The sequence below is a fragment of the Zea mays genome, chromosome 2, assembly GCF_902167145.1.
Source record: "Zea mays cultivar B73 chromosome 2, Zm-B73-REFERENCE-NAM-5.0, whole genome shotgun sequence".
Classification (NCBI taxonomy): Eukaryota; Viridiplantae; Streptophyta; class Magnoliopsida; order Poales; family Poaceae; genus Zea; species Zea mays.
In genome coordinates, this window is record NC_050097.1 from 171,376,967 (window position 1) to 171,392,979 (window position 16,013).

The 16,013-nt window shown below is 45.9% G+C and overlaps 1 protein-coding gene and 1 pseudogene across 1 annotated transcript; both read right to left on the minus strand.

The window, feature by feature from the left end:
- Nucleotides 1-12,336: 12,336 nt before the first annotated feature.
- LOC103647283 (senescence-specific cysteine protease SAG39-like) lies at nucleotides 12,337-13,685 on the minus strand. Its single transcript, XM_035965391.1, has one exon. It carries the CDS (start codon nucleotides 13,570-13,572, stop codon nucleotides 13,021-13,023), a length of 552 nt encoding a protein of 183 aa, XP_035821284.1. The 5' UTR covers nucleotides 13,573-13,685; the 3' UTR covers nucleotides 12,337-13,020.
- On the minus strand, nucleotides 12,538-12,900 carry LOC118471905 (ervatamin-B-like; annotated as a pseudogene).
- Nucleotides 13,686-16,013: the final 2,328 nt, after the last annotated feature.

Sequence of the window (16,013 nt, forward strand, 5' to 3'; positions counted from 1 at the left end):
CCACGTGGAAAGTGGGCCTAAGCCGCTTTTTCTGGAACGAGGGTTCGGGGGTGTTACTCTGTTTACGCTAAAGTGGTTTTTCGTTTACGCTAAATCAGTTCGCTTGCATAAAAAGTGAATGGACGTGGGCTTAAACGGATTTGCGGAATTGATGATCGGGGCTCTCCACAGTTATATAGAGCCCAGAGCTCTTTATATATATATATATATATATATATATATATATATATATATATATATATATATATATATATATATGGAACACATACACACTAACACAGACATATGGTTATTTTGTTTTTGTCAAAATTTAATTACGGGGAAAGAAGACTAAATTTGCTCGAGGTCTGTTAACAATAGTATCTAGTAATTTCCAACCTGCAAACAAATACATATTTGTATAAGCATACATATACGTATAGCAGTCAATATAATTTCCATCCTGCGTTTTATTACACACACAGAAATCGGTTCCCTAGCTATCTACTATATCCACCACACCACATCCACCCGGCCAGCAGCGAATGGAAGCGCTGATCCAGCAGAACACTTGAGAGAGACGCAGAAGAAGAGATGTAGAGCTCAAGTACAGCGCTAGACAACAGATCAGCTGGTAAGGACGGCGGCGTGGGGCGACGGTGGTGGCGGTGGCGCAGCAGCCATCGGTGGTGGTGGTGGGGACGCGAAGGGGAGGCTCCGGAGGACGAGGAAGCGAACACGGCGCGGCAGAATGCGCCGCGGCGCCGCGGATGAGAGCAGGCGGTCCACGGCGCGCGCCACCGCCGCCGTGTACTCCTCCAGTAGCTCCGCCATGATCGCCACTAGTATCATCTCTCCTCAGGATGGCGCGGCAACAACACGACGGTGTCTGTCTGTCTTGACTTCTGCGAGTATACACTGGCTGAGGTCTGACTGACCTCCTTTCTCGCTTCCTTTATTACTGTTCTCTCACACCATATTAAATTGTATCTACTAGATCATGCATATAGTCGTGTTTAGATCATATATATATATATATATATATATATATATATATATATATATATATATATATATATATATATATATATATATATATATGGAACACATACACACTAACACAGACATATAGTTATTTTATTTTTGTCAAAATTTAATTACGGGGAAAGAAGACTAAATTTGCTCGAGGTCTGTTAACAATAGTATCTAGTAATTTCCAACCTGCAAACAAATACATATCTGTATAAGCATACATATACGTATAGCAGTCAATATAATTTCCATCCTGCGTTTTATTACACACACAGAAATCGGTTCCCTAGCTATCTACTATATCCACCACACCACATCCACCCGGCCAGCAGCGAATGGAAGCGCTGATCCATCAGAACACTTGAGAGAGACGCAGAAGAAGAGATGTAGAGCTCAAGTACAGCGCTAGACAACAGATCAGCTGGTAAGGACGGCGGCGTGGGGCGACGGTGGTGGCGGTGGCGCAGCAGCCATCGGTGGTGGTGGTGGGGACGCGAAGGGGAGGCTCCGGAGGACGAGGAAGCGAACACGGCGCGGCAGAATGCGCCGCGGCGCCGCGGATGAGAGCAGGCGGTCCACGGCGCGCGCCACCGCCGCCGTGTACTCCTCCAGTAGCTCCGCCATGATCGCCACTAGTATCATCTCTCCTCAGGATGGCGGCAACAACACGACGGTGTCTGTCTGTCACTCTGTCTTGACTTCTGCGAGTATACACTGACTGAGGTCTGACTGACCTCCTTCCTCGCTTCCTTTATTACTGTTCTCTCACACCTCTGCCCTGCCTCTTCTTTCTTTCGAAAAAGCGAGGCCTCGTTGTATTGTATGGATTTCCATTGTTGCAGTTAATAACGGTGAGCTTATCCGGATTCAGGAGCTGTGACGTGGTGGGAATGGGATGGAGGGCGTTCTGCTGCAGTATAGTATAGATCTTTGTCCGTTCGGTGGTCCCACCCACTCAGCAGTGGCGGAGGATAGTAAAAACCAAGGTGGGCCATGCCTACGTTTGCTTTTGCGCATGCCCTTTACTCAGTGCATAATAATTAAGTAATTACACATCTAATTCTATTGATTGCACGTAGGGCTGAAAAATAAGCTTGAGTATAGATAGGACCGAGCCCATTTCTCGAGCTCGTTTTTCAGCGGCTCACGAGGCGCGTGTCAAATTAACCAATTTATAGAATAATAATAAATATTAGATAATTTTATGAATACTAGCTTGTTTTTGTCCTTAATGATGAATATTAGATAATTTAAATTGCTTGATGCATATGTTTGAAGTGTTTAATTTGAATTTGTGGCTATTTTGCTTTTCAATCAAAAGGATAAAATAAAAAGAAAAGGACATTCAAATTTCAGGATAAAAGAAAACCCCAAAGGAGCCCATAAACCCCTCCCCCTCGGCCTTTCGACCCAACTGGCCCGCTCTGCTCGTGCCCGCTTCCCCCTTCCTCTCTCTCTCTCTCTCTCTCTCTCTGCAGGTGGGTCCGCCCTGTGAGCGCCACCTTGCTTGCTCGTGCGCCCGCTCTCCCCTCTCCTCTACACTGTGGGTCCCGCCTATCGGCGCTACCCCACTCGCCCGCGCACCCACTCCCTCTCTCTGCTCGGTGGGCCCCTCCCGCCAGCGGCTCCGAGCGCGCCCGCAGCCACCTCTCCCGCTTCGCGCGCACGCACATCGAGAACGGCGGGGCCCCCGTGCCCCAAGCGAAATCGCAGCCCCTGACCCCTTTTGGAGCATCTGCGCACGCCCACTCCTCCCCTCGTCTCATTTCTCTCGCCCAAACCACCCTCACCCCGAGCTCGCCGGAGCTCTCCCCCACCGAGCCGCTCGCGCTCAAGATTCCCCACGGCGAGATCGCCCCGCCGTTCCTGACCGTGGTCCACCACCTCCGCCTGAAGCTCTGCCCCAGTCAAGCCTCACCCAAGGTAAGCTCGTCGGCCGGACTTTCTTTTCTCTCTCCCCTGTTCTCTCTTCTTCGTCGTGTAGTCGTCGGTGATGACCGACGACAGCATTGCTCCGTCGCGCCGTGGTCCTTCGGTCAACCGCCACCGCCCCCACGTTCCCTATTTCACCAGAGCGTCGCCGGGGCCCTCCCCATTCCCATGCACGTGCAGTCGAAGGAAGAAGGCAGATCTGACGGCTAGGCCCCGCCTGACAGCCTCCCCGCGCCGGTCCTCCTTCCCCCTCTCTGAGTCGCTGACGCCCGGCCCGACTTGGTAGCTGCGCTAGCCGGTCGCCAACCGGCGGACCCCCGCCTAGGGGTGGGCATTTTAAAACCGAAAATCGAACCCGAACACGAGCCGAACCCGAATAGACCGAATTGTCGGTCTATTCAGGTTTTGGGTTCGGGTTCGGTTCCTATATGTGCTATATTTTCGGGGTATGGGTTCGGGTTCGGTTCCTAACCTTTAAAACCCGAATAGACCTAATAACCCTGTTGGGGGCCTTCGGATTCCGAAGGTCCTCAAAAACATGATTTAACAATGTTTCTGGAGTATAATACATGAGCAGGTACCTTCGGACATGGACCCTTCGGACTTGAGTCAAAATCACAGTATGAAGAAACACAAGGGGAACGAAGGATGGAACGGAGCCGAAGCTGTGCGCAAGGGAGCTTCGGCATGATGGCAGGAAAAAGGAAACCGACTTAAAGAGGAAAAGGCTATCTAGACCCCGATGAGTTACTATAGAGTTATTATCAAATGCAAAGGGCCTGGATGTAATTTTACATGGGCTGCGACCCGTGCCTATAAATAGATGAACAGTACTCCCGTACTGTTCACACGGACTTGGCATTTGCTTTTGCGTCACGCTTGTATTCTTTATCTTCCTTCAAGACAAAGGTACACTTGTAATAAATTATTATCTTTATTTATTCATAGTAATAAAATAAAAATAATACAATAATGATAACATATTTAACGGTTCGCATTGTTCATGTTTCGTATGACTCCTTCTTCATTTTTATATATGTCGTACTTACGAAGGTATGCACTTTGTAACCTTCGTCCGAGAGTCGTTATATCCTAAGGGAAATAATGCTCCGAAGGACGAAGGACTTTAACGTTTAACATTCTTTATGTTGCCTTGCTCTTAAGCCGAAGCACTTGAGAGCAAGTCACCAACATTGGCGCCCACCTCCGGTGAACCCTTTTCGACCACCTTCGGCAAGCATCGACCTTCGTCATGCCGCCAAAGAAAGTTTCAGCAACAGGGGCTGCCGCTCTGCAGCCGCTGGACCCGAACCAGGAGACCCTTTCTCTTTGGGAGGCCCAAAGCCAGAAGAGGAAGGCCACCAGTCCAACGCCTCAGGAGGACGACTTGGACCAAGAAATCAGGAATATGGAGATGCTGCATCAACAAGTGCAAAGGAAGAAAGAAAAGATGGCCAGGCTAGCTGACCTACAAAGGCAGATAGACGAAGCCTCTGAAGAAGTTCGTCATCTTACGCAAGATGAGCAGAACCGGAGGCCCCAATACAGAGAGCTTCACCAAGAGGGCTTCGTCAACAAGGATGACTGATATGAGGATTTCCATCATGGAAATTTTGCTTTTGATGATGCTTCTCCTCTGTTAGCAGAACTGCAGGCTACACCTTGGCCCCCGTCTTACAAACCACCCCAGCTCCCAATGTATGACGGACACTCAGATCCGAAGCAATTTCTGATGAGCTACGAAGCAACCATATCTTCATATGGTGGCAATACTACAGTCATGGCGAAATCCTTCGTCATGGCAGTCAAAAATGTTGCACAAACCTGGTACTCTTCTCTTCGGCTAGGAACAATTACGTCATGGCAAAAGTTGAAGGACATGCTCATCACCAGCTTCCAAGGGTTTCAGACGAAGCCGGTCACTGCTTAAGCTTTGTTCCAGTGCACTCAGGATCATGAAGAATACCTTCAGGCGTATGTCCGAAGGTTCTTACGACTGAGGGCACAGGCGCCAACGGTGCCTAATGAAATTGTTATTGAGGCCATGATTAAGGGGCTTCGGCCAGGACCTACAGCCCAATACTTCACCAGGAAACCCCCTCAGACCCTGGAGAAACTACTTCAGAAGATGGATGAATATATCCGAGCATATAATGACTTTCGACAAAGAAGGGAGGAAGCTTACAGGTTCTCCGAAATGACTAGGGGCTTCGAAGGGAGAATCCACCCTAGGAACGTCAGATCTATCCACTCTACTCAGAATGACGACAGGGGAAGTCAGCAACAGAGGCCGCAGTATTCCTCCCAGGCTTCGGGGCAGCAACAGAACTATCCTCGGCCCCTAGCTCAAAGGGGCAGAGGCGCCAGGGGCTTCGGAGGAAGGTTTGGTGATCAGCCCAGGAAAATTTATTGCCTATTCTGTGGTGAGGACAAGGGCCATACTACTAGGATGTGCCATGTCACCATCCAGAAACAGAAAGAGATAGTAGAAGCTGCAGCCCAACAGAGCCAGCCGAAGCAGGTTATGCATACTGCTTCGTACCACTCACCATACATTCTAGAGTATGTGGGTAACCATCCTGCAGTTTCTGTTGCTTTGACAAGCCAACCTCAGGCATCTTGGCAACAGCCCCCACCTCCACCACCAATGCAACCCACTTATCCCCAAGGCCAGCAGCCAGAAGGGAGCCAGCACAATCACCAGCAGCGAGACTTCAGGGAGCAGTCCGAAGCTCGCACAGTCAACAGTACTGTGCCAGAATCGAAGCACATCTACTAAGATATATCCTACCTCTGAAACAGCTTTTACATTTGTTATCATTTACCTTTTCAATAAAGAGCAATCATTGAAGACTTAGTTCTTTTGTTGTTTTCAATTTCTTGTAATAACTTCGTCATTATCATAATGTAATATACCTTCTTCAAACATCGACGAAGTTCTAAAACTTTTGACGAAGCAACAAGAAGTTGTTTTAAGGAATGCATTGCAAGTTTTTGTCGAAGCAACAAAAGTCGTTCTTAAGGGAACGCAGCGTAAGTTTTCTGCTCAAAAGTCGTTCCAAAGTGAATGCAGAGCTTACAGCGAAAAATAAACGCTGATACCACCAAAATAAAAGGCGAAGAAGCTCCTAAGGGAGGCTTACAGCGAAAAATAAATGCTCATACCACCGAAATAAAAGGCGAAGAAGCTCCTAAGGGAGGCTTACAGCGAAAAGTCAACGCTGATACACCGAAAAATAAACGGTGAAGCCGAAAAATAAACGGCAAAGAGACTATATTCTACTGTGAGAATGTGTGTGTACCTTTGGCACAAATGTCATCATTGCATACCATAGCACCATCACATCATTCGCATAAACATGACATCATACATCATATTGCATCAATGGCACAAGAAGGGAATACAATGATAACCTTCGAAAATTGTTTTCGAAGAAATTGTGCCAAGACACAAAATAAAGTTTGAAGAAGTGCAGTTTCGTCAACTTTAGTATCAGAGGAAATCTATTGCTTACGAAGCATAATATTATCACAAATATGGATATTCCTTACGAAGCATGAAAAGAAGGGAAGGTGTTTTTTTCGCCAAAGGCTCAAAAACGGTATGTATGTAAAGTTTCATGCATCGTAATGAACTGAATTACATACAGCTTATATATATTACTTTCAAAACTATAGAATATTACACACTTTGTTCAGCAAATATTACATCAGTACTCCGAATGTTTTTACAACAATAGCTAGTCTTCTTTTAGAACTACTTCCGCAGCTTCATTTAGTAGTTGAGTTACAACTTTGTCCATAATAGCTTCGGCCATCTTAATAATTTCATCTTCACTTTTTGCTTTGGGGTTCGTTTGTGACTCAAAGGGCTCCGGGGGAGGAGATAATTTGGCTGCAATACAAAACATGAATAAGCTCGAAGTCACAAGAATAAAACCTAAAGTCAAAAGCAATTAGACAATACCTATCTGCCCTTCAATTTCTGTAGTTTTTCAACTGCCTTTGCTGCTTCTCTAGCATCGTGGGTATCTTTTTCACTCTTCTTTATAATTTCGTGGGCCATCTCTCGGCCACCATTTTCCCAGATATCGGTAAAAAACTTTCCGCCAATTAGGCTTGCCTCAGCCGAAGGGTCTTTTGTATCTTCAATAGAAAGCGCAGCTTCGGCTTGGGCTAGAACCTTCACATGCTCGCATCCTGCCTTCTCTAAGACAACCGCAATTCCTCTGGCACCTGAGAAGGCGCAGACATCTCCACGGCCACTCAAAACCCCCTCAAAGGCTTCGGCTTCGCCCTTGATCCATTCGATTGGACCTTCGGGATCGCCTACTACGAAGTTGTCCTCATTTGAGTATGCGCCAATATTGGCGAAGCTGGTTTTTATGTTTTCTACACATACCATAGATTTTTCATAGCATCTCTCTTTTGAAGAACGAAGCTCTACAGCTGTTTTCTCCCAGTGATTTTTCCAGTATTCACTGGCGTCTCGGTCAGCTTCGGCTACCGCACATTTTAATTTTTCTTCTGCCAGCTGTTTTCGAAGATCTTCAATTTCGCGCTTCTGGGTCTTAGATTGGGCTTTCGAAGTAGCCTCGTCTTATTTTATCTTGTTTATCAGTGAGTTTAATATTTTGTCTTTTTCAAGACCTTCGTTCCTTAGCTCGATTACTTCAGAACGAAGGTTATTCAAGGCCATGGTATATCCCTCGTCTTCGGTGCGTTTTTGTGCCCTGAGGGCGTTGCTGAGAATAAGGCCCTGCAAAAGAAGTGTGGTATTAATTATAAGCAAACGAAAAAATCTTGTTTTTAAACACAAAGATCTTGTTCTCTCACCTTTAAGCTGTTGTACGCTAGGCTATCGGCCAATTCATCTTTGGATAGCACTGACAGCCCGTCTTCTAGCGTTGGGAATCCGAAGCTTCTTCCCATCTCTCGGCAGATAGAGATCTCCTTACTGTCTGGGAGACAGTATAAGAAGTCTTCTTCTCCGCTGCCATTGAAAATCAATGCCCCTTTCGGATATTTCAATTTTCGGGCATAGAACTGAGCCTCTTGCTTTTCTTTTTCAGTCAACTATTTCCCCGAAGCATGTCGTAAAATATAATTGAGAGCTTCGGAAAATGCTTCGGGGGTGGTAGTGCCAGTTTCTTTAGCCAAAATTTGTTCTGCTACTTCTGTTTCTTTGGTTTCCAAGGATTTCACCTTGGCGGGCTCTGAAGGCCCAGCTTCAGTCTCAGCCTGGTGCTTTGTAGCTTCGGCATCAGAGGCTTCAATTTGAACTTTGGGAGTTTCGGCAATTTTCTTCGGAGTAGTGCTTGAAGACTTTATTGTCTCCAATACATCCAGAACATTAACCATCCTTTTTCTTTTGGGGGTCATTGTTGGACCTTTTTGGGTTTTTGGTACTTCAACTTCTGCCGAAGGACTTAAAATTTCTGATGTCTTTGTCCCCTCAGCCCTCGGCTCTTCAATTTTTTTCAGCCTTTGGCGTTGCACTCAGCTCGTCAATTTTCTGCGCAGGTGTAGGCTCTTTGGCTTCGGCAGCCGAAGAGGTCTCACCGACAAACTCGGGCACTATGGCCGGTTCAATGAAGCGCGGTCGGTGAGTAAGGACCTTCACCTTTTTTCTCGTCGGCGCAGGCCCACTTGGAGTAGCTGAAGCAGCATCTTTCCTGGAAGTTGCATCTTTTCTCTTTCGCCTCCGTTGCGGGTAGCGGTAGTCAGGGTACATAAACCCAATAGCATCAAAAACTCGGTTGATCCTTTTCTTCTTCCGGCCTCCGAAGGCCGCAGATAACGCAGTATCTTCTGCCTTCGAGTATGGCCCAAGCAGTTCATCGCTTGTAGCTTCAATGCATTTCAACCAATCATCATCTGGCTCAACAAACTTACCTTCGTATCTGAAGGTGAACTTCATCCTAATCAACCCACCTTCGTCAGACCTGGTGATAGTCTCCTTTGGCATTTCCCACTTTTCTACAAGTGGCCATACTCTGAAAGCTATGTGCTCCTGGATTAAATCCATTGTCCCGATGAAAGAGCAAACTACGCTGAAGGCCCTCTGGCATTCTTCGGCTGCCTCATCAATATCCACCTTTGGTTTCCGGAGGCTGAAGTGCTGCCAGATAGGGCGCATGATGATATCTTTAATATCTTCTCATGCCTTCAAATCGTTTTTCACATAGAACCATTCCTTCATCCAGTCTCCGGGCCATCTCTTTCGAAAAGTTGGCATGGGACAGCTTGACCCAGAGCGAGCACCGAAGCTATAACAACCAAAATTGTTATGATATTGCTCTTTACCCCAGGGTTTCGTCTCATATAATAGCTCGTGCATGTTGCAGAAACTTTTTGCATTTGGCTCCAAACCCTGGCTCTTCACGGCCCATACGAAGATTCCCATTCTTATTATTGCTTCGGGAGTAAGTTGATGAAGGTAGACCTGATATATCTTCAGAACTTCAACCACAAATCTGTTTAAGGGGAACCGAAGCCCAGCTTTAAAAAAGCTTCAGAAGATCATGACTTCATTCTCTTCGGGAGTAGGCACAGTCCTCTCTCCGTCATCTGCCCTCACAGTAGACATGTCTCGAAAATATCTCCCCCTCATGTTATCAAGATGACTTTGTTTAATACTCGATTTTCCGAAGACTGTGTGACTTGGTCGCCACGGTCGATCTTCGGAGTCTTCACCCCCACTTTCTACATCATAACTGTCACTCTCACCGGTATCTTCAGATAAGCCTTCTAAAATTTCTCTAGTAATCTTCTCTGTATTTGTTCTCGCTATCGATTCAAGGAAGCCCAGATTCTTCTCCTCAGAAAGGCTCAGTTTCATTTCGGCAACAGCTTTCTTTTCCTGAGACATCTCTTCGAAAATGCTGAAAACGTGCTCTTAGGGCCGAAGCTAAACAATCTAAAAAGCTGGTCAAGCGTTTGTAGGCAAAGAGCTGTTTGAGCAGGCAAAGCAGATGGCAAGAAAGCGTGCCAAATGAGCTCACGGTCGTATCATATTTATACGCCTAGGGCATTGCAAGTGGGAGGGTCCTGCTTGTCATTGACTGTTGCTATTCTAGCAAAGGGAAGGTGTTTTTTCGGACCTTCGGCTTAGGGCCTTCGTCCATATCGCAATCTGAATTTATTATCCTAACAAATTAATATTGCGAGGGGCTACTATTGGGGGCCTTCGGCTTTCGAAGGTCCTCAAAAACGTGATTTAACAATATTTCTGGAGTATAATACATGAGCAGGTACCTTCGGACATGGACCCTTCGGACTTGAGTCAAAATCACAGTATGAAGAAACACAAGGGGAACGAAGGATGGAACGGAGCCGAAGCTGTGCGCAAGGGAGCTTCGGCATGATGATAGGAAAAAGGAAACCGACTTAAAGAGGAAAAGGCTATCTAGACCCCGATGTGTTACTATAGAGTTATTATCAAATACAAAGGGCCTGGATGTAATTTTACATGGGTTGCGACCCGTGCCTATAAATAGATTAACAGTACTCCCGTACTGTTCACGCGGACTTGGCATTTGCTTTTGCGTCACGCTTGTATTCTTTATCTTCCTTCAAGCCGAAGGTACACTTGTAATAAATTATTATCTTTATTTATTCATAGTAATAAAATAAAAATAATACAATAATGATAACATATTTAACGGTTCGCATTGTTCATGTTTCGTATGACTCCTTCTTCATTTTTATATATGTCGTACTTACGAAGGTATGCACTTTGTAACCTTCGTCCGAGTGTCGTTATATCCTAAGGGAAATAATGCTCCGAAGGACGAAGGACTTTAACGTTTAATATTCTTTATGTTGCCTTGCTCTTAAGCCGAAGCACTTGAGAGCAAGTCACCAACAAACCCGAAATATAAAAAGCTCTTAATATGTGATTGTATTATTATATGATTTATGAACTTATTAGCTAGAAATAATGATATCATCTTAACGATAGCATATATATCTTTGTATGCTAATTTTTATAGTCACTCGTTGTAGTAATAGTACTTTCAATTAATTATTCATTATATATATTTTAACAAAATATACTAGTCTCTCTACAATTCGGGTCTATTCGGTGGACCGAATAGACCGAATCGAAATTGTGAGTCTATTCGGGTTCGGTTCCTAAAATATTTTTGAAAATTTCGGTTCTTATTTTTCAGAACCCGTAATTTCACAAACCCGAATAGACCGAACCGAATTACCCTAATAGACCGAATGCCCAGCCCTACCCCCGCCCGTCAGCGCAGCCCTGCCTGGGCCACTGAGTCGGTGACCTCTGGCCCCCACCTATCGGCCGCACGCGCGGTCCGCGCCCGCACGCCCGCCGCCGCCGATTTTAATCTCGGTCGTGGATCCGAGATCCGATGACCGAGGAAGCCTGATACCCCTTCGCCCGCATTTTTAACTAAAGGCCCTCGGGTTTCTGTAAATAAACCCAATGTCCATTTTCCTTTGATCCGAGCCCCTGGAACCTTGCAGTTAGGCCCTCGGACCTTTAGTTAATCAGTAAAATGTATTTAATTTAGATTTTAAATCCCAAAACCTGTAAAATTCATAACTTGGCCATATGAACGCCGAATTAGGTGCTTCGAATTGCATTTTGTTCATTTTGTTTTTGTCTATCTGCTGAAAGTATGGTCATTCACTGTTTTGGTATCTCAATTTATAGTTGATACCTAGTTTAAAGATTATGCTATTGAAGCCTTAATAGAAATAGAACAAAGATAGGAAACCCTAACAAATGTTCAAATACTCAAGTTTATAGGCTTAACATTATCTGATGTGTCATCCCATCATTGAACTAATTATACCCGAACAAGCGCTATAACCACATAGACTTGGTTAGTGAATAATGAACCACTTTGTATAGTGATCTACCCTAGGCTTAGGGCACACCTCTTTGTTCGTACCTTTTTTGATGAACCTATGTTTACTCTGTTGCAACTATTTGGTGTACTGTTCTTTTGTGACTTCTCCAAGTGTGTTCAATGAATGATTGTTTTGTGTAGACAACGAGTAGTCCATGTTTCTCAAGGGAGTTGCATGAGAAGTCCCTGACCAGTAACTTGGTGAAAGCAAGTGTCGTCATCTGATCCATTATGCCCTACTTATTTTATAATTTACTCTCCCGCATACCATGATCAACCTAAGGATTGACTATTTTTCTATTTATCTTATCCCTCCGTTCCAAAATAATAGTCGTTTTAGCTATAGATTTTTATGTCTATATTTATATGGATAACTATAAACCTAGACATATATAGAATACATACATTAATTTAATTATTATATGAAAGTAAAAAAGGTAAAACAATTTTTAATTTGAGACGGAGTGAGGTGAGTAAATGACGATTGCTTTGCTTGATAGTGACAACAAAATTGTACACGTACAAACCTTCATTTGCAGAAGTCGTTTTTGCACCAGAATAAAGTTTACACGCGAGATGCCATGGATACAACAAGTGTACTGGTACACGTAACTGCAAAAGTTTGAGTCGATCCATATGTTGACTACTTATTTATTGTTTAATTAATAAAATAAAATAATAATTAAAACGAAAACAGATGCACACCACCATGTCACATTAGTGGATAGGACGGGCGGATGGCGATGCCGCAGAGCCCCTCCGGCTTGCCGGCGACGTCTTTCTTCATCCTGATGTATCCGCCGTCGCCCCACCCCTGCCCCCACGAGTTCTTGACGATTCAGTACCTGTCGCCGCCGGCCGCCTCCTGGCCGTAGCCGACGACGGTGACGCCGTGGTTGAGGTTGGTCCCGCAGGGCCCGTTGTACACTCCCTTCTTGTAGTGCTGGAAGTTGTCGCCGCCGGCCTCGATGGACACGGCCACGGGCTGCCCCGCCACGGCGTTGGCCAGCGACGCCTCGCTCCGGGTGGCCACGGCGTTGGCCAGCGACGCCTCGCTCCGGGTGAACCCGTCCATCCAGGACAAAAGCATGTGTGTTTTGCGCAGTGACAAGCATGCATGCATGTGGGACAGGCAAGAGCAACAACTGGTGGCAAATGACAGGTGCCAGGAAGGACAGAATGATGATGGTGTCAGTTACGGATTGTGCGTACCACATCGGCCTTGGTTCTTCGCCGGCGTCACGGCGCCGCTGGCTCGCCAGTCCACGCTCGCCGGCGCGGAGGTGGACAGGTTCACGTACACCGGCAGCTGGCCCGGCGCGCCCCCGACGGCGTCAACCGGCCCCGCGCGCGTGGTGATCACCGACTCGTCCGCGGGCAGCTGCGCCGGCGCGGGCGCCGTGTACATGGCCATGAACTCCTGGTTGGTGAGGTCGGTGTAGGCCGTCTCGCCGAGCTCGTACGTGAGCCCCGCCGCCTCGGCCTCGGCGTTGGTGGCCTCGATGTACGCCATGTTGCGCGCGTACACCCGGAACCGCCGCCGCTCCTCGGCGACCGTGGCGTAGGACTTGTTGTACGCCGCCTTCCACCGCTGGAACCGCTCTATCATCGAGCTGTCGTCGGTGCTCATGCTCCCCTCCATGTCGCCGGCGCGTCTGTGGGCCCTCGCCGACGAGCAGCCGTGGTGGAAGACAGCGAGGAGGAGGAGGAGCACGCATGGCAGCGACCGTTTGGAGGAGGACGCCATGCTGGCTGATCGATCGGGACTGGTTGGCCCAGCCCTGTGGTAGGTCTACGCTTATGGAAGAGACAAATGATTATTGATCCAGGTGCATATATAAACGAGTGGTGCTGAGATGGATATACGTACATAACTGTGATTGGAGAGGGGACGGACACTAGTAGAAAAGAGCTCAAAGCCTGCGGCACGTTCAACTTTTCACTGGCGGTTTCCGTTATCAAACGTCAGTGAAAGAAACAGGTGGGCCCGGCTTTAAAAACCGCCAGTGGAAACCTATTTCCACTGGCGGTTATCTTAACACAACCGCCAGTGGAAATAGGATGTTTCCACTGGCGGTTGTGTAACACCAACCGCCAGTGAAAATTGATTTCCACTGGCGGTTATCTTAACTTAACCGCCAGTGGAAACATCCTATTTCCACTGGCGGTTGTGTTAAGATAACCGCTAGTGAAAATAGGTTTCCACTGGCGGTTTTTAAAGCCAACCGCCAGTGAACTGTCTGTTATAAATACCCCTCTTCTTCCCCCGACAGTGAACTGTATGCTCGCAGCCAACTTCCATTGGAGGCGATTTTGGAGGTCCAGATTTCACAAAATACATGGGGAGAGGTTTTGATCTTCATTTTTTGGAAGAAGATTGCTAAGAAAGGTTGGTTTATGTTGCTAATGTCAATTTTTATTCATTTTTGCTCAATTTTAGCCACATTTTGGATCTAGGGTTTCACCATTTGAGAGAAAGTGTATCCTCTCTCAATTTTAGCCACATTTTAGCCACATTTTTGCTCTATTCCCTCAAATAAAGTTGTTTAATATGGTTAGATTTTGTCTATCCTCTCTCCTTTTTCATGTTTAGTTCTCAAATCAGTTTATCCATGACATATTAAGTTGTTTAATGAATGGTTCATGTGTTGTGTGGAGAGAGAAGAAGATAGGTTTGGTAATTAAGATTGTTTTTATTAGTTGATATGAAAGGTTGGTTTAATTATGTTTTAATTGCCAATTATTGTTCATCTTTGCTCAATTTTGGAACTAGGCCTTCACCATGTGTTAGAGAGAAGAGTATGGCTAGGAAAGTTTGGTTTTATGTTCCTCTTGCCAATTTTTGTTCATTTTCCTTAAATTTAGCCACATTTTGGATATAGGGTTTCACCCCTTCATCCTTCCCGACAAGAACTATAGCTCGCAGCCCAACTTCCATTAGAGGGCCAGATTTCACAAAATACAAGGGGGGAGGTTTTTATCTTTATTTTTTGGAAGAAGGTTGCTAAGAAAGGTTGGTTCTTGTGTGTTTATGTTACTTTTTTACAGGTGGTGATGGAGAGGACATCCTAGATGTATAACTTATCAAGGCTAGATCCATCATACATATCCGAGGTCCATAGGTTTATTGATGTCGCTATGAACCATGCTTGGAGAACAAAGACAAAACACATATATTGTCCATGCATGGACTGCAAAAATGCTGTTGTATTTAATGACACAGAACAAATCATATCTCATCTGGTATGCCGAGGATTTATGAAGGATTACACAATTTGGACAAAGCATGGAGAGGGTAGCTCTTCGCCTTATACGACTGGAAACCCTGAGAACATCGACGACAGATTTCAGTTCGTTCACGAGACACACCAACCTCTTCCACAGAGCGAACATGTAGTGCAAAATGTTACTGATCATGGTTACGCTGGAGGAAATGAACATGATAGACCTCATGTTCTGCCAAGTGTTATGGATGAGGAAGATGCAGAGTTGCTAGAGGCAATGTTGCGTCGTCATACAGATCAATCGATGTTCTTAATGAAAGGTATGGAGTCCCTGAAGAAGGCAGCAGAAGAGCCTTTGTACGACAAGTCTAAGGGTTGTACCAAAGAGTTCACGACGCTCCGGTCTGTGCTAAAGCTGTTGATGTTAAAAGCTAAATATGGTGTGTCTGATGCTGGCTTCGATGCGTTCTTGAGTATTATCGCAGACATGCTTCCAAAGGAGAACAAAGTGCCTGCTAACACGTACTATGCAAAGAAACTAATCAGTCCGCTCACTATGGGTGTGGAGAAGATCCACGCGTGTAGAAATCACTGTATCTTTTATCGAGGTGATGATTATAAAGACTTGGAGAGCTGCCCAAAGTGCGGTGCAAGTAGGTACAAGACGAATAAAGACTATCGAGAGGAAGAGTGTGTTGCATCCGTGTCTAAAGGGAAGAAGCGAAAGAAAGCCCAAAAAAAGACTTCAAAATCCACGAGCAAAGAAAAAGAAGTAGACTATTATGCGCTCAAAAAGATTCCTGCTTTGGTGATGTGGTACCTCCCCGTCGTCGATCGATTGAGGTGTTTGTTCGCTAATCCTGAGGATGCCAGACTTATGAGCTGGCATGCTTCTGATGAGCACAAAAACGATGGGAAGCTTCGACATCCAGCCGATGGGAAGCAGTGGCAAGATTTCAATGAC

Coding starts and splice junctions, on each gene's coding strand:
- LOC103647283 (XM_035965391.1), bottom strand. CDS start 13,572: ATGGCGTCCTCCTCCAAACGGTCGCTGCCATGCGTGCTCCTCCTCCTC.